Source organism: Schistocerca americana, chromosome 5, assembly GCF_021461395.2.
Source record: "Schistocerca americana isolate TAMUIC-IGC-003095 chromosome 5, iqSchAmer2.1, whole genome shotgun sequence".
Classification (NCBI taxonomy): Eukaryota; Metazoa; Arthropoda; class Insecta; order Orthoptera; family Acrididae; genus Schistocerca; species Schistocerca americana.
This window is the reverse complement of record NC_060123.1, coordinates 682,574,247-682,593,323: the sequence shown is the minus strand read 5'-3', so window position 1 is coordinate 682,593,323 and position 19,077 is coordinate 682,574,247. Positions and strand designations below refer to the sequence as shown.

General features: G+C 45.7%; 1 protein-coding gene across 2 annotated transcripts in view; it reads right to left on the bottom strand.

The window, feature by feature from the left end:
• LOC124615543 (UDP-glucosyltransferase 2-like) overlaps positions 1 to 19,077 on the bottom strand; it is an 87,581-nt gene that overhangs the window by 5,925 nt on the left and 62,579 nt on the right. For both annotated transcript variants that reach the window (XM_047143514.1, XM_047143515.1), the window contains exon 5: positions 10,685 to 10,928. In XM_047143514.1, coding sequence (XP_046999470.1) covers positions 10,685 to 10,928 — 244 coding nt within the window. The remainder of the gene's footprint in view (positions 1 to 10,684; positions 10,929 to 19,077) is intronic.

Here is a 19,077-nt window from a genome sequence, read left to right as displayed (position 1 = left end):
TTGAAACCAGTTTCCTCGTGTGGCACTTCCAACATTCTTAATTGTTTGTTTTCTAGTTTCCCTGGTTATTTTTTCGGTGATTCTGTGGTATCAGAACACCTTCTGAATTTTTTTATACAAACAAGTTATGAACAAACAGAGATTCATTTTCCTGACAAATTTAATACACTGAAGCGCCAAAGAAAGTGGTACACGCATGCGTATTCAAATACAGAGATATGTAAACAGGTAGAATACGGCGCTGCGGTTGGCAACGCCTTTATAAGACAACACGTGTCTGGTGCAGTTGTAGACTGGTTACTGCTGCTACAATGGCAGGTTATCAACATTTAAGTGAATTTTAACGTGGTGTTATAGTCAACGCACGAGCAATGGGACACAGATCACACAGGTAGCGATGAAATGGGCATTTTCCCGTACAATCATTTCACGAGTGTACCGTGAATATCAGGAATCTGCTAAAGCATGGTATCTCCGACGTCGCTGCGCCAGGAAAAAAGATCCTGCAAGAAAGGGACCAATGACGACTGAAGAAAATCATTCATCGTGACAGAGGTGCAACCCTTCCGCAGATTGCCGCAGATTTCAATGCTGGGGTATCAACAAGTGTCAGCGTGCGAACCATTCAACTAAACTTCATCGATATGAGCTTTCGGAGCGGATGGACGTGTACGGGTGAGGAGACAGCCTCATGAATCCATGGACGGTGCGCGTCAGCGGGGCACTGTTCAAGCTGGTGGAGGCTCTGTAATTGTGTGGGGCGTGTACATGCGGGGTTATATGGGACCCCTGATACGTCTAGGTACGACTCTGAAAGGTGACGCGCACTTAAGCATCCTGTCTGATCACCTGCATCCATTCATCTCCATTGTGCATTCCGACGGACTTGCGCAATTCCAGCAGGACAATGCGACATCTCAGACGTCCACAATTGTTACAGAGTGGCTCCAGGAACGCTCTTATGACTTTAAACACTTCCGCTGGCCACCAAACTCCCAAGACATGAACATCATGGTCAGACAGAGATTCCGAAATCAGATACTGGATTGTAAGGCGTACCCAGGAGCAGATATAGACTCAGATCACAGTATAGTAGTGATGAAGAGTAGACTGAAGTTCAAAACATTAGTCAGGAAGAATCAATACGCAAAGAAGTGGGAAACGGAAGTACTAAGGAATGACGAGATACGTTTGAAGTTCTCTAATGCTATAGATACAGAACTAAGGAATAGCGCAGTAGGCAGTACAGTTGAAGAGGAATGGACATCTCTAAAAAGGGCCATCACAGAAGTTGGGAAGGAAAACATAGATACAAAGAAGGTAGCTGCGAAGAAACCATGGGTAACAGCTGATTGATGAAAGGAGGAAGTACAAACATGTTCCGGGAAAATCAGGAATACAGAAATACAAGTCGCTGAGGAATGAAATAAATAGGAAGTGGAGGGAAGCTAAGACGAAATGGCTGCAGGAAAATGTGAAGACATCGAAAAAGATATGATTGTCGGAAGGACAGACTCAGCATACAGGAAAGTCAAAACAACCTTTGGTGACACTAAAAGCAACGGTGGTAACATTAAGAGTGCAACGGGAATTCCACTGTTAAATGCAGAGGAGAGAGCAGATAGGTGGAAAGAATACATTGATAGCCTCTATGAGGGTGAAGATTTGTCTGATGTGATAGAAGAAGAAATAGGAGTCGATTTAGAAGAGATAGGGGATCCAGTATTAGAATTGGAATTTAAAAGAGCTTTGGAGGACTTACGGTCAAATAAGGCAGAAAGAATAGATAACATTCCATCAGAATTTCTAAAATCATTGGGGGAAGTGGCAACAAAACGACTATTCACGTTGGTGTGTAGAATATATGAGTCTGGCGATATACCATCTGACTTTCGGAAAAGCATCATCCACACAATTCCGAAGACGGCAAGAGCTGACAAGTGCGAGAATTATCACACAACCAGCTTAACAGCTCATGCATCGAAGCTGCTTACAAGAATAATATACAGAAGAATGGAAAAGAAAATTGAGAATGCGCTAGGTGACGATCAGTTTGGCTTTAGGAAAAGTAAAGGGACGACAGAGGCAATTCTGACGTTACGGCTAATAATGGAAGCAAGGCTAAAGAAAAATCAAGACACTTTCATAGGATTTGTCGACCTGGAAGAAGCGTTCGACAATATAAAATGGTGCAAGCTGTTCGAGATTCTGAAAAAAGTAGGGGTAAGCTACAGGGAGAGACGGATCATATACAATATGTACAACAACCAAGAGGGAATAATAAGAGTGGACGATCAAGAACGAAGTGCTCGTATTAAGAAGGGTGTAAGACAAGGCTGTAGCCTTTCGCCCCTACTCTTCAATCTGTACATCGAGGAAGTAATGATGGAAATAAAAGAAAGGTTCAGGAGTGGAATTAAAATACAAGGTGAAAGGATATCAATGGTACGGTTCGCTGATGACATTGCTATCCTGGGTGAAAGTGAAGAAGAATTAAATGATCTGCTGAACGGAATGAACAGTCTAATGAGTACACAGTGTGGTTTGAGAGTAAATCGGAGAAAGACGAAGGTAATGAGAAGTAGTAGAAATGAGAACAGCGAGGAACTTAACATCAGGACTGATGGTCACGAAGTCAATGAAGTTAAGGAATTCTGCTACCTAGGCAGTAAAATAACCAATGACGGACGGAGCAAGCAGGACATCAAAAGCAGACTCGCTATGGCAAAAAAGGCATTTCTGGCCGAGAGAAGTCTACTGATATCAAATACCGGCCTTAATTTGAGGAAGAAATTTCTGAAGATGTACGTTTGGAGTACAGCATTGTGTGGTAGTGAAACATGGACTGTGGGAAAACCGGAACAGAAGAGAATCGAAGCATTTGAGATGTGGTGCTATAGACGAATGTTGAAAATTAGGTGGACTGATAAGGAAAGGAATGAGGAGGTTCTACGCAGAATCGGAGAGGAAAGGAATACGTGGAAAACACTGATAAAGAGAAGGGACAGGATGATAGGACATCTGCTAAGACATGAGGGAATGACTTCCATGGTACTAGAGGGAGCTGTAGAGGGCAAAAACTGTAGAGGAAGACAGAGGTTGGAATACGTCAAGCAAATAATTGAGGACGTAGGTTGCAAGTGCTACTCTGAGATGAAGAGGTTAGCACAGGAAAGGAATTCGTGGCGGGCTGCATCAAACCAGTCAGTAGACTGATGACCAAAAAAAAAAAACTGGAACCCCTTGCATCGTGCTGTTCAGAAGAGATCTCCACCCCGCGTACTCTTACCGATTTATGGACAGCCCTGCAGGATTCATGGTGTCAGTTCCCTACAGCATTACTTCAGACATTAGTCGAATCCATGCCAACGTCGCGGTGCGCCACTTCTGCGTGCTTTCGGAGGCTCTACACGGTATTAGCCAGGTGTACCAGTTTCTTTGTCTCTTCAGTGTATATGGCACTTAGAACGTTTTCCATTTTCACTTTACATATACCAGAAGGACTATTAGTTACAACCCAATTGAAACTGTGGAATGCACGCCTTTTCGAGGCGATAGCTTCAAGTTTGCCAATATTTACTCTTTACTGTTAAGGTAAGGCACAATTCAAGTAACAGAGCAACCGCAACATGCTGCCATTGCTGAAATACTATAGAGATGTGAAACAAAATAAAAAAGTTGGATATATTAAATACATTCATGCGCACAGGTTGTAACGATACAATCGCGGCTTCCAGCTGTTAGAATACGTTAAAGAAACTAGACTCTTGGGGTCTGTGCATTTTGTTACTGTTTCGGACAGGGTAGATGCCTTGAGCGGTAACTAACGGTGCCATTTGCAGATCACCGCGGTTTCCTGGAAATATCCGACCACACGATCAGGGAATACTGGTGCAGTTGGTCACCTATCGGTCCTTCTGGGTGGGGGCTAGCAAAGACTTGGCGCGAAATTCTGTCTTAGCATATCACAGAACCGACATAATTAGAGTAATATATTGGTAATTAAAACTTAGTGTATAAAACAGGGAAATAGTTACGTACGATCGACACGATTATGACTTAAATAAGAAAAGTAGAATTTTATAAAAGCAAATGTTGAAAGGAAATAGCAGAAGTTGTCAGAAAGGGGTGATGGCCACTCAATGATTGGCTGGCGCTTGTTACGAAGTGCTGGCTTAGCAGGGCGTACTACTTGCCCGGGATTCTCTAGGTCTCACTTTGCAGAAATAGATGGTAAAGTTCGCTTCTATCGGAGACTTGGTGGCTTTCACGTTTCATGTGGGACTGGTGGAGAAGTTGGAGCGGTATGCCGTCTTGGTAGTTGGTAGCGGTGTTGGAGCGCGTTCGTGGAGCGAAACGTCAGACAGATTTGTGTTCCTTCCGCACTGTGACTTTTTTTGTGGTTATAATTACTGTGAGTCACGTATTAAAACCACCAGGGTATTAGACGTGCTGACATTATCTTGTGGTGCCGTGCTAAGTCTTTGCTAATGTCACTGTGAATGTAGATCTAATGAACTTACTTAAATGCCTGGCGACCGGGGCATAATAAAAATCTTAATGTAACTGTTATACTTTCACACATCTTCGTCTCAAGCGCCTTGGTTTTTGCGAACTTTGCCTGTACAGATGTACAGGGTTATTCATGAGTACGTCTGGTATATCAGCAGACTACTGATCGTATATTATGAGACATACAGAAAAAGACTCATATCAATGGATACAGCACGTCTCGAAGTTTAGTTTCTCAATACGCATCCTGGAACAGCGCAGCACTAGGGGACACGCGTGTCAGAAACAGGGAGGAGCCGTATTGACCCGAAAATAAGCCGCAGTTTTTTCGTTGATCTCATCCTCGATAAGTTAGGGTGCGGCTTTTATCCGCTACCTCATCCCCTTGTCCTTTTATATACTCTCGCTGTAAACAAATGAGGTCCATACAACTAGCGTCAGCAACCGAAACTGGCGGCAAGGCATTTTACTATGTAAGAGTGCAAACTATTACCGGTATTTTATTGGCGTCAATATTGTGCCAGTCCACCAACTTAATTTAACTAGCGTATTATTCCGTTTCAGTTGGACAACGGTAAGAAAGCCTGATTAATGTCGATTTGAACGACCGTTTAGAGCGAAAAGTGTCATCAAGGCAAGGAATTCGGCGCAGTTACGATGCAAGCTTCAAACTTTCAGTTGTGAGGTATACCACAATCAACAGAGAGTTCGGAAGAAAGTATGCACTGGCCGACGTTAGGATGCTTCAGAAGGAAAATGGAAGAAGGCTATTTCAGCGATAAAATCTCTCTCACGAGATACCTCTCTCACGAGAAATAATCCAACTGAAGTCCTCGGAAATCGCAAGAGTCTTAGCGAAAATTCCGTGCGAGTATTGGTAGTTATCATCCGTTGATATGGAGAAATATGCTCTCTGGAGAAGTACTACGCCCACACAGAATGCCAGTAGTTTTCGAGGAGAAACTGGTTAACTTCCAGCGGTATGTCATCCATATGCGAAAGTGTCACTCATACCTTTTTGACCAGATGGCAATGTTGACGAAATACCAGCATTTTCTGACATGCCGAGCAGTACGACAGCAGACATTAAAGGGGCAAAAGATACCGCATTAAGAGGAATCTGGAATAATAATAATAATAATAATAATCAGAATGACTGTGATGCTAGCTGTTATAGGCGATGACGAAAATTGTCCCTCTTATCTCATTCTGAAGAGAAAAACTACGTCCAAAGAAAACTTTCGAAAGGGCTTAATGATCGCTGCCAGGTAACCGGCTGAATGACAGCGCAATTGAGTGTTGATTCGCTGTTTGTATGGAATCACTGAACTGGGTCACTGCTTGCTAAGCGATACACGCTAGTTTAGATGTTTTTAGTGGAGATCTAACTGCTAAGGACATCTAACTGGTAAAGTAAAAGATAAACTTGCTGCACGAAGGACAGACTTTTTCATAACACCAACAGGAATGCCTTGAAAATAGCAGGAGCTAGATGTGGCCATAAACAAGCCATTCAAGGACAGCCCCCGAAAAAATGTATTCAGATTGGTTCCTGGAAGAAGGTCATGTCCATACACCGTCTGGTAAGAACAAGAAGCCATCAGTCACTCTTCTGTGGGAGTGGTTTCTTGCTTCATAGTGCTCCATGTCTCCGGAGCACTCGTACGTCATCAAGGGGTTCAAGAAATGCGCCATATCGAATGCGCTGGATGGCGAACTGTGCGAAGAGAATGAAGATCACGATGGGAATGAGAATGACAGTACTGAAGCAAATATCCGTACTGATAATAATAATAGTGAAGAAGACGGTACCGGTAAGTTAGGTGCCATCATGTTACAACAAAAACTTTATGGTACCTACGTCATAGATGTAAGGAAAAGCAAATTTCTGGTAATTTTTCTGCTCTCAATCAGTGTGCAGCTTAGTTTTATTCTTCCTCGACAGTTGGGGGTGCGGCTTATATCCGTTGACGGCTTTTTGTCGGGTGAATACCGTAAATTATCCATTCCGTACTGAGGCATGAAGTTAGTTCACAACTCGAGATAGGCAACCCTCCTAACACATTTTCAAACCGGTCTCCTATCGCTTCTTCCCGTACTAGCAGCTGCCTGAACGATTTGCGTGCACGCATTGAAATCTGCGGTGTCATAAACGGTGCCAATACAGACCACCTGTAACAGGAGTTGAAAACTCGGAGACACGCGACGCTCTGTCCACTGACCCATCTCCACTTCCTGTATGTCTAGTAGTTTGTGCGCGCTCACCTTAGGAAACGCCAGAGGTAATTGTGAATAACGCAGTGGTAGAGACTGTGCAGGATCCGGTGGCCGATGCCCAGTGGCTGGTTTTCGTCCTAAGCGCTGGGTGAGTTCATTCGTTTGTTCAGAAGGGGAGGGCGACAGTGTTTGCCCCATTTCTGCCGGTCGGCACAGACCCTGTCACTATTTGGTAAAATTTCATTTTCACGATAATGGTTGGTTTGTCGTAGGGAGCAGACCAGACAGCGAGGTCATCGGTCTCATTGGATTAGGGAAGGACGGGGAAGGAAGTCGACCGTGCCCTTTCAAAGGAACCATCCAGGCATTCGCCTGGAGCGATTTAGGGAAATCACGGAAAACCTAAATCAAGATGGCCGGACCCGGAATTTTCATGATAATGTTCCCATCATTTGGTTAGCAGTAATAATTACTGTGATACTTGTGTGGAAGTAAGAAACTGCGCGAAATCTAAAAAGTTTACACTGAAAAATAGGGGTCACTATGATTTTGCGTTTGGTGCATATTACATAATATGTTACTACGCATGAAATTTAGCTAAAGTAGACTATTGAATTTTTCTTTAGTCTTGGGTGGAGGTCTCCAACTACCACCAATCTGGAGAAAACTGAGATGAGTAGCACACTCATTAGCTATCGTGCGCACCTGTGATGAAGTCAGAGTGAAAATATGAACAATATCCCTCATATTTCACAAACGGTTTGTGATAATGAAATGGCGTTTTGGCAAATGATACCACAAATCATATTTTGTCTTATGGTTTTTCAAAACTTGATTATCCACCGTGTTATTCCACTAACTACAGACTTTTACTGATGACGTAATGTAAGTTTTAACGGCCATCGGCCGTCTATGGGTTTTGGAACAACTTAAGCGACATTTTTATTTGTGTATCGAGGTTGTGCTTTTTCATAAGATATTGATCTTAGTTCATAAACTCAGTAAACCACTGTTTCATATTTCTCTCGCAATTGCGTCTGCAAAAAAATGTTAGTGAGGTGAGACTGTGTAAACTCAGCTGTGTTTTGGCAAAAGAAGTAAATATTAACATGGCAACAAGAGAAAGGTGCAGGTTTTACTCGAAATCCGCCATTCATGATGCTTCTCTGAAAGTTACAAGTGGTTAACAAGCCAGGCGAAAACGAAACCCTGCTTTTGTTGCATTTTCTGCAGATTTATTTTTAGATACTAACCAAATTACAGGTAACAGTACATCTTTTTGAATGGTACAAAGGAAATGTGGGCGTGAAGGGGCTCCATTTAACATTTACAAAAAAATGTGAGTGTAGCAGTTCCCCTGCAGTACTCGGCATTTCCCCTACAGCGCCGACCCGCATCCACCAGCACTACCACTCCTCCTGTCCGCCATGGTAGCCTTGTGGTCAGCGTGACGGATTGCCGTCCTACGGTCCCGGGTTCGAATACCGGATGCGTCGGAGATTTATCTCCGCTCAGGGACTGGGTGTTGTGTTGTCTTCATTACCATTTCATCCCCATCTGGGACGCAGGTCGCACCAATGTGGCGTCGACGAATGTAATAAGACCTGCACCAAGGCGGGCGGACCTGCCCCGCAGGGACCTCCCGGGCAATGACACTAACTCTCATTTCCATTACCACTCTTCCTGAGCGTGCTCTGTCGGTTGCAAATCTACTGGTCACGCTATTTTATGCAACTTTCATCACACGAAGCTAAAGGCATTCCCGCAGTGGTAACGCCGGTTCTCGTTAGATCACCAAAGTTAAGCGATGTCGGGCTAGGCTAGCACTTGGATGGGTGACCATCCGGTCTGCCGAGCGCTGTTGGCAAGCGGGATGCACGCAGTCCTTGTGAGGCAAACTGAGGAGCTACTTGACTTGAGAGGTGGCATGAGCCCCCTCTCATATTTCTATCTTACTCTGAGTAATTCGATTTTCCTCTCTAATTGCATGTGGTGAAAAGTTGCTACTCCTTCACACGCGAACTTCCCTCGCAGCCTCTCTCATCACCCGGGTGGTCCGGTGACAGGCTGGATCTGCTGATCTTGAAAGGGTCATGCCCACGGGTGTGAGGGAGTCGAGTGGATGCTTTCCAGACGCCGACATTGTCGTAAGAGCGGGAGCGACACGCCCACAGGGGCCTGTAGGAGCGGCTGGGCTAGAGATTCCGTTACTTCGCAGAAACGTAGTGAAAACACTTTCTGGCGGGCTACCAGCGTTTCGTGGGAATGACTTGTGTTCCCAGGCAGTCTTGGTGGGCAAATTAAAGCGTTTTCTGCAAAATCGTAACTGTGATTGGCTTGCTCAGGGCATAGCTTCGCGACGTAGCAAAGACGGCGCAGAAATTGGCGCCAAGTATCTCCATTGGTGGAATTGTAGTGCTTCGGCAATAGAGTGGAATTTTCCGCCGGGTTTCGAGTTGTTGATTGGCACGTTCTAAGCACGGCCACTGTCGTAGGGGCGGGAATGTTCTGTGTTCGGCTTGTACGGGTGCTCTTGAGAGAGTCGGCTCTCGCCTTTCAGTCGGAGTAGGTTACAAGACTGAGTTCGCGCTGCTCTGGACAGCCTGCCTTCCGTTGGCTGTCTAATATACTTTCATTTAATTGTAACTGTTTGACGAAGTTGCTGAAGTTTCTACTTCAACGTAACTTTCCGAGTACAATTGGCAATTGAGCGTTCTGCGTACAAGCGGTCTATGTTGTCCATATTGAGCAGTTTGGCTAAAGTTGGCTGTATCGGAGTTACTGTCTGACTTCGCTTGTTAAAATCAATCACTGTGTGGCGGACCTTCTTCGTCTCCCTCAGAGACGCATTTGTATTGCTAGGAAGTCTTTAGTCTGGAACAACCAGACCAGGTTAATTTGTTTTTGGCTATACTCGCGACATTATCACCGCGACGGGATGTCGATGCAACCAGCCATCGCCTCCGGTACGCCATATCGTGTTCTTGCAGTTAAGAAGACAGCTTGGTAATGTATGTCCGCAGCACCGGCAGATTAGGGAATTTCGCTAGGTGATAATCGTCTTTTCTAACTTCGTTCTGTCTTGGGTGTTCATTGTCTGAGTTCTCACTACTGTAGCAGCAATTAATGTTGGGTTGGCTGGGTGTTTCTCTTAAGATTTGAGTTGGAAAGAATTGACTGCACATACCACTTGGTCATAAGTGTCACAATCTAGTTTATGGACAACTTCACCTTCACAGCATTTATTTGAGTATCCAAGTTGACGTATTGTAAATGTTTCATTTGTTTTGTTTATTATTTTGAGTTTAGTCATAATAAATCAAATTGTTATTTTGGACAGAACTTTCATTCTGTGCATCGGTAAAGCAACCCTTTCATTTCTCACTACGTTAATGAAACTTTCCTTTATCAAATTAATTTCTATAAAATTAAATTATTCCAGGAGTCAAACTCTTTTCTACTCCACTTGCAGGTCAGTCGCGTTTCTTCTTAATCCATGTGAAACAGCAAAACTCGGAGTTAGAAAACGGGGGGCTTAGAGCATCATTTCCATATGAATATCCTAGAAGAATTTAGTGTTAAATACACTGCTAGCCCCGGCACCTCGCAGACTGAGAAGTAGCGGCTCCTGTCTCGTAAACTGACATATGGCCGGGAGAGCGGTGTGTGACCACACGCCTCTCCATATCCGCATCCAGTGACGCCTGTGGGCTGAGGATGACACAGCAGCCGGTAGACACTGTTGAGCCTACATGGCCTGTTCGCGTGGAGTTTTCATCACAAAAGCCACATTGGTTTATAAGGTGCAGAAAAGGCCGTAAGCTCGAGAATACGGTGCTGCTTTTCAAATGGTGCCCCGTCTTCTTGTGACCGATCCTGGAAGTGTTTACTCTCGTAACTGACTGAGGTGCCACCTCCACGCGTTTTCCACTTTGTCGAGGGGAGAGCCACTCACTGAGGACGTCGAACTGCGGCAGCCAGGTGGCGGCGAGCACGTTGTCCGGCAGGGCGACGCCCCTGGAGGCGGCGGCCGCCGCGTCCAGCTTCCAGACGAAGCGCTGCGGCCGCAGCTGGCGGAAGGCCTCGGCGAACGCCAGCAGCGTGTCGGTGGGCAGAGTGTCCGCCCGCACCAGCGAGCCGAACGTGAACAGCACCGCGCCAGTCTCACCGGGCGCCCCGTCCAGGAACTGCTGCAGCTCCTGTCGCACACACACATTTAGCACTTAGAGGTTGTAACAATGGAAAATTGTACTGAAATGCATGAGGATCTGCAGCGAATTGACGCATGGTGCAGGGAATGGCAATTGAATCTCAATCTAGACAAGTGTAATGTGTTGTGAATACATAGAAAGACAGATCCCTCATCACTTAGCTACAATATATCAGGTCAGCAACTGGAAGCAATTAATTCCATAAATTATCTGGGAGTAGGCATTAGGAGTGATTTAAAATGGAATGACCATATAAAGTTGACCGTCGGTAAAGCAGATGCCAGACTGAGATTCATTGGAAGAACCCTAAGAAAATGCAGTCCGAAAGGAATGGAAGTAGGTTACAGTACACTTGTTCGCCAACTGCTTGAATACTGCTCACCGGTGTGGGATCCGTACCAGATAGGTTTGGTAGAAGAGATAGAGAAGAACCAACGGAGAGCAGCGCGCTTCGTTACAGGATCATTTAGTAATCGCGAAAGCGCTACGGAGATGATGGATAAACTCCAGTGGAAGACTCTGCAAGAGACACACTCAGTAGCTCGGTAAGAGCTTTTGTTGATGTTTCGAGAACATACCTTCACCGAGGAATAAAGCAGTATATTGCTCCCTCCTACGTATATCTAGCGAGAAGAGCATGAGAATAAAATCAGAGACATTGGAGCCCACACAGAGGCATACCGACAATCCTTCTTTCCACGAACAATACGAGAGTGGAATAGAAGGGAGAACCGATAGATGTACTCAAGGTACCCTCCACCACACACCGGCAGGTGGCTTGCGGAGTATGGATGTAGATGTAGATGTAGAAGCTTAAGCTTCTCCACTTGTCGCAGTTATTAATGACAGGAAACAAAAGTCTATCTCTCACAGAGTATCCTTTAGCAGGCTAAACGCTGTTTGGGTAAGTTGAAACGAGTCTGTCTCATTTTTCTCTCCTCTCATATTAACACTTATGGTAATCGTACGCATGCATTTATCTCACTAAGCGCAGTGCCAAATGTGCTGAGCCGATAAAAATCATGAGATACCTCGTGAAACGCCCTGCTAAACCTGCAGGATAGGACAGGTAGTTTAAGTCGTGGAAAGGGGCCAAAATAAACGGCTGTCAGTTACACTCCAACATACAATCTTTTATTTCATCAAACATTACAGGAGCCAAGAAAAAGTTTTCTTAAAAAAAACACAGCTTTAGTTTAGGAACTTAATTAGCGGCTTGAATGCGCCGTACAATCTCATGCCTTAAGGGCAAGACCACTTTCATTTAAAAAGGGCTGAAAGCAAATAACTTATAACTCTATCGAAATCAGAAATTTAAAAGGCAAAGTCTTACCTTAAAACAGTTCCTTAATTAGGCTGAAGGGCCAAAGAATCTGACACTTTAAGAGCAAACAAATTCAAAATCGGCTTAAGTCCCAACACTTAAGACTCAATAATATTAATTTTAAAAATGCCAAAGGCATTACGTAAAACAGTTCTTAAATTAGGCTGAAGGCCCAAACCATCTGACGCCTTAAGGGCAAAAACAACTTTTAGCCGGTCGTTGTGGCCGAGCGGTTCTACGCGCTTCAGTCTGGAACCGCGCGACCGCCACAGTCGCAGGTTCAAATCCTGCCTCGGGCATGGATGTGTGTCAGGTTAGTCAGGTTTAAGTAGTTCTAAGTTCTAGGTGACTGATGACCTCAGATAGTGCTTAGAGCCATTTTTGAACAACCTCAATCTAAAAATCGGCTAGAAGCCATACAAGTACAAACAACAAGAACAAACAAGAAAAGGCAGTACACCCAAAGGCGCTCAGAAGTTCCGACGGTCGGTCTTGGAATTCAAACACCAATGCTCGCTTAGGTGAGACAGGCAGTTGGCCCAACCATTGTCGATCCGACGATAACCCAATCGACAGACAGTAAACGGACCCACCGCCAAGATAGCCTCCGCTTCACCCGACCAACGCACAACAGGGATTTCAATGGAACATCGTAGACGGTATTGGCGCCCACAACCGGTTACAGATTGAGCTGTCAAACTACACACCGTGCTGGACAGGGACAACACGATGAGGAAAATACACTGCCTGAATTTACGTCAACGGCCAGGGCAGGTAACCGGAACGTTAACGGCCACAAGGCAAAAGATTCCGCTAGTGCACTTCGAATAACCAAGTACAGTTAAACTCCATCGGTGGGTGGCTGAAATTTGCGAACTTGAAAACACATGTTGTTGCTTGCGGGAATATCCCAACAGCCGACAACGAACTGCAAACGACATAACGTGAACACCCGTGGCCTACTGGTAGTCAAAACTCAACTTTAATGCCCAGGATCGGTGAGCCACGAACCTCGTAGGAATGGGAGCAGCACCACACACTTCGATACCGCATAGAGACAGCCAGTGAGCTCGGTCAAACTACGCGCCACGGAGATTTCCTCGCTGCTCCACGCCAACCGACCAACTGCCCAGGCCAGGAAATGGTAAAAGAACCAAATATACGTCGGCCGATGAGACGACCAACCGAACGACCAACCAACGGTCGTCCCGCTCCAACCTCCCTCCGTCGGACAGTTCATGTGTGTCGCCAGCGGTCGGCGGGCACTGGCTATCGGCGCCTCACCGGCGCTCCGTTCCCGACTTCACTGCTGCCGCGTGCCAACTGCACTGGTGGTCCGTCTCCAACTGACTGCCAGACACACGACGACCCGGAAATACTATCGGTTGCTGCAGAGATGTTACGACAGTGTACTTATCGACACTCGCTGCTGCTGCCGCTCACGCGCAAGTAAGGCAGGAAGTTAATGATGCCAGGAAATGGAATAAGAAAACGAGGTGGCAGTACCATAAGAGAAGATGACAAACAATAAATGGGACAAACGCGAGCCGTGCCCGGCTCACCTCGTAATATCTTGTCGGATCTCCTTATGTCCGACATAGGGCAGCAGTACGACGTGTTATGGACTCAATAGGGCACTGGAAGTAACCTGCAGAAATACTGAGCTCTGTTGCCTCTACAGCCGGCCATAATTTCACAAGTGTTGTCGGTGCAGGATTTTGTGCACGAACTGACCTCTCGATCATGCTCCATAAATGTTCGACTGGGATTCACGTCGGGCGATCTGGGCAGCCAAGTCATTCGCTCGAATTGTTCAGAATGTTCTGTGGCTGGTGACATGGCGAACTGTCAACCATAACAATTCCATTGTTGTTTGAAACAGGAAGTCCATGAATGGCTGTAAATGGTCTATAGGTAGCCGAACACAACCTTCTCCCGTCAGTGATCGGTTCACTTGAACCGGAAGACCCAGTCCATTCCATGTAAACACAACCCACGCCATTATGGAGTCACCACCAGATTGCACAATGCCTTGTTGAACTTCAGTTAATGATTTTATGAGACCTGCGCCATATTCGAACTCTACAGTCAGGTCGGGTCAACGGAATCGTCCGATTCCACCCGTCTGCTTTGACCCATGACGTAAGGGTGTTGTGACGTCATTACTGCGCAGAGTTTATGAGTTGGTTATGTTTGTAGATATCGTCTTGTTGGGTTTTATGGCTCCCTCTGTGTGTGTGTGTGTGTGTGTGTGTGTGTGTGTGTGTGTGTGTGTGTTTGGGATGGCCGACCTACACTTTGCAGCGCCGAAAGTTGTTGGTGGTAAATAATTGGTTTTTGGGGTCTATTTTTCTCGAGTTGTAACGTTTTGTGTATTTATTGTGTATTGAATGTGTTTTAATTTACGAAGGGATGTTTGACTTCTAAATGTTTGACATGTTGTAGTTATGGTTTTGGTTTTCGTAGTTGTAGGTGTTGGTATCAATAGCTATGATTTACTCGTGTTTTGGTATTGTCAGCTGTGGTTGACCTACATATGTCAAGGGAAGTGTCCTATTCCTGTAGATTTTTGTAATTTTGTTTTTCGTCATTTTGTGTGTTTTGGGACCGTGGTGTGTCTTTTTTTACTGTTATATTTAGTTTGTCCCTTCCCTAAAACCTCCAATTTCCCGCGGCAGCCCCGTTACTTCGATTGTATTTTTGGACGGAGATGTTATTGTCTTCTTTATACGTATCTTCGTGTTTGTTGCCGTGTGTATGTAGTGGCATCATAGGCGCCATATTGGAGACGCTTAGAATAGCCATTTCCGCCATGTTGATGACGTCATGGGTCTCAAAGCAGACGGGTGGAACTGGACACTTCCGTAATCCCGTCAGGTTTCACCAATCTGACATCGGGATTCACCTGACTAGACCACGGTTTGCCAGACGTCTAGTGTCCAAACGATATGGTCACTAGCCTAGAATATGCGGTCCAGGCAGTGTGCTGTCAGCAAAGGCACTCGCACAGATTTTCTGCTGCAGTAACCACTAACGCCACATTAGATCGCGCTGTCCTGACGAATGTGTTCGTCGTACGTCCCACATGGATTTCAGCGGTTATTTCAAAAAGTGTTGCTTGTCTATTAGGACTGACAACTATAAGAAAAGAATGGTAATTGGAGGAAAGGGGAAGAAATGCCGTATGAAAGTAGGGGGAGAGGAAATAAAGCAAGTGAGTAACTCCAATTACTTGGGAAGTGTAATAATAATGATTTGTATTGCACAACAGAAATTAGAAAAATAATTGCAATGGTAAAAGATGGATTCAAGAGGAAACAGAAATTACTTTGTGGACCACTAAAAAAAGATCTGAGGAAAAGACTTGCCAAATGTTACATCTGGAGCGTTGCACTGTATGGTGCGGAGACCTGGACATTGAGGAAGGAAGATGAAAGAAGATTGGAGGCACTAGAGATGTGGATATGGAGAAGAATGGAAAAAGTGAAATGGGAAGACCGAGTAAAGAATGAAGAAGTATTAAGAAGAGTCGGAGAAGAAACATGCTGAAAGTCATCAGAAAGAGAAAACGGAACTGGATTGGACACTGTTTGAGGAGGGACTGTTTATTGAAGGAAGGAATAGAAGGAATGGCGGAGGGAAAAAGGGGAAGAGGAAAAAGAAGATATCAAATGCTGGACCATATCAAAGGAGACACATATTCAGAAATGAAAAGACTGGATATGGACAGACAAAAGTGGAAGAGGCTTACGCCATGACAAGACCTGCCGTAAGGCAGAATACCATACTACTACTACTATACGATAACGCCTCTGCTGTCGGTCGTTAAGTGAAGGCCGTCGACCAATGCATTGCCCGTACTGACACTTAATGCATGAAATTTCTCGGTATAACCTCGATACTGTGGATCTCGGAATGTTGAATTCCCTTGCGATTTCCGAAACACAATGTCCCTTGCGTGCAACTCCCACTACCGTTTCGCGTTCCAAGTCTGCATCATCACGTCGGACACCTCTTCACAGTAATTACCTCAGCACAAATGGCAGCTCCGCCAATGCAGTACCCTTTCATATTTTGTGTACACGGTACTACCGTCATCTGCATATCTGCATACGCTATCTCAAGACCTTCTCAACTAAGTGTACATCGTTGAGCACCCTCATACCGCAGAAATATCCACGGCGTCGAGATTCAGATACGCTATCTCTAACATCTACCTTCGTTGCCGAGGACGCAAAATCACGTCGCTGTGGTGCCACCAGACTCAGAGGTAAGCCGACTTGAATTCTGGCGTTGGAAGAAACTTTCACCGGCTGTATTTGTCAGCAAGAGCCTGTGAGGCGGTGGCGTAAAACATATGATAATCAGACTTTTCGCCATTGTCCTGGACTAAGTTCCAAACCTCTCCGCAGTGTCTCAAGGAGTGGGCTTTTTGTTGGGTGAATACCGTAATTCACCATTCCGTACTGAGGCATGAAAAAGTTCACAACTGGAGATAGGTAACCCTCCTAACACTGTTAATGATAATCAGACCGCCGGATTTGGACGTTAAGTCCAGCGACTCCCTCCGTGCCATTCGAGAGGACAAGCTAAGTGTTCGAACCGTCCGCAGGTGTACTGTCGGTCCATAGTGCCCAAGGGGCACAATATTTAGGCGGTCAGTCATGTCGCCATTGTCAGGTGCGCTGACGAACTGAGCTCGTAAGGGCGGACGGCCGTCCTAAATCCCCTTCCCCCGTGGGCGCGGACCGCGGACCGAGTTCGTCAGCGCACCTGACGATGGCGACATGTCTGATCGCCGAAATATTGTGCCCGTTGGACACTATGGACCGGCAGTACACCCGTGGACTGTTCGAGCAAGAAATACGCCGGGAGAAGTTGAAGAATCACAAGCTAAATGTTGTTCACCCCGTCCCTCTTCTCATCATCGCACGACAGAAAGATGACACTTTTGTGGACAGGCAAGACGGCCAATCCACTAGGAGGAAGCCGAAAGGCACGCGTTTAAGCTCACGCAGACTGGCGTGAGGTCTGGAACAGGTCAAGTAATGGAGACTAGCAAATAAAGTACGTAGCTTCTGGAATACTTAACTTTAATCCATAATTGGTGAACATCGGCCTGACGGTACATGCATCACAAGATAAATAGCAATTGACAAAGGTGCCTTGCTAGGTCGTAGCAAATGACGTAGCTGAAAGCTATGCTAACTATCGTCCCGGCAAAAGAGAGCGTAATTTGTCAGTGAACCATCGCTAGCAAAGTCGGCTCTACAACTGGGGCGAGTCCTAGGAAGTCTCTCTAGACCTGCCGTGTGGCGGCGCTCGGTCTGCAATCACTGACAGTGGCGACACGCGGGTCCGACGTATACTACCGGACCGCGGCCGATTTAAAGGCTACCACCTAGCAAGTGTGGTGTCTGGCAGTGACACCACAGACACCACATACGACATTGAGGAGACAGAAATCACGGAATAGCGATATGAACACCAACTATTAAAGGGCGGTGCACTGGCGGAGCTGACTCAGGTGAATCGTGTGAAAAGGTTTCCTACGTGATTACCACAACACGACGTGAATTAACACACATTGAATGTGAAATAGTAGTTGGAGCTAGGGGCATGGCACATTCCATTTCTGAAATCGTTAGGAAATTCAGTATCCCGAGATCCCAAGTGTCAAGAGTGTGCCGATAATACCAAATTTGAGGCATTTCCTCTCAGCGCAAACAATGCAGCGGCCGACGGCTTTCACTTAAAGACCGAGAGCAGCGGCGTTTACGTAGAGTTTTCAGTGCTAACATACAAGCAACACTGCGTGAAATAGCTACAGAAATCAATGTGGGACGTACGACGAAAGTAGACGCTAGGACAGAGCTGCGAAACTCAGCGTCAATGGGCTATGGCAGCAGAAGACGGAGGCGAGTGCGTTTGTCAACAGCGCCTGCATCGCCTCTCATGTGCTCATGACCATTCGGTCAAACCCTAGACGGCCAGAAAAACGTGGTCTGGTCAGATGAGTCCTGGTTTCAGTTGCTGAAAGTTGGTGGTAGGGCTCGAGTGTGGGAGTGTGGCACAGACCCCACGAAGCCATGGATCCAGGTTGTCAACAAGGCGCTGTGCAAGCATTTGGTGGCTCCATGATGGTGTGGGATGTGTTTGCGTGGAATGGACTGGGTCTTCTGAACAGATCATTGATTGAAAAACGGTTATATTCGGTTACTTGGAGACCATTTGAAGCCATTCAAGGTTTTCATGTCCCCAAACAACGACAGGATTTTTATGGATGACAATGCGCCATGTCACCGGAACACAGTTGCTCGTGATTGATTTGAACAACATTCTGGAGATTTAGAGCGAATGATTTGGCCATCCAGATCGCCCTGCAGGAATCTCATCGAACATTTATGGGACATAATCGAGAGGTCAGTCCGTGCACAAACTCCTGCACCGACAACACCTTCGCAGTTACGGACGGCTATAGAGGCAGCGGGGCTCAATGTTTGTGCAGCGAACTTCCAACTACTTTCTGAGTCCATGCCAGGTCGAACTGCTGCAAAAGGAGATCTTACACGGCATTAGGAGTTATCCCATGACTTTTTTCACGTGAGTGTACTCTACTCAAGTGCAAGTATTTCACAATTAGTAAGTGTAATGTATGTAAATTTACTTTCCAACGAGGGCGTAATATATCTATCAGTACAGTATTCCTTTTGTGCTCATGTATCACCAGTGTTAGTTGACCCTAAAGGCTTCGCCTATGCTGTTATGTTCAGTTAGAAGGGGAATTGCTGAATAGAGCACTAGTGCTTGCGA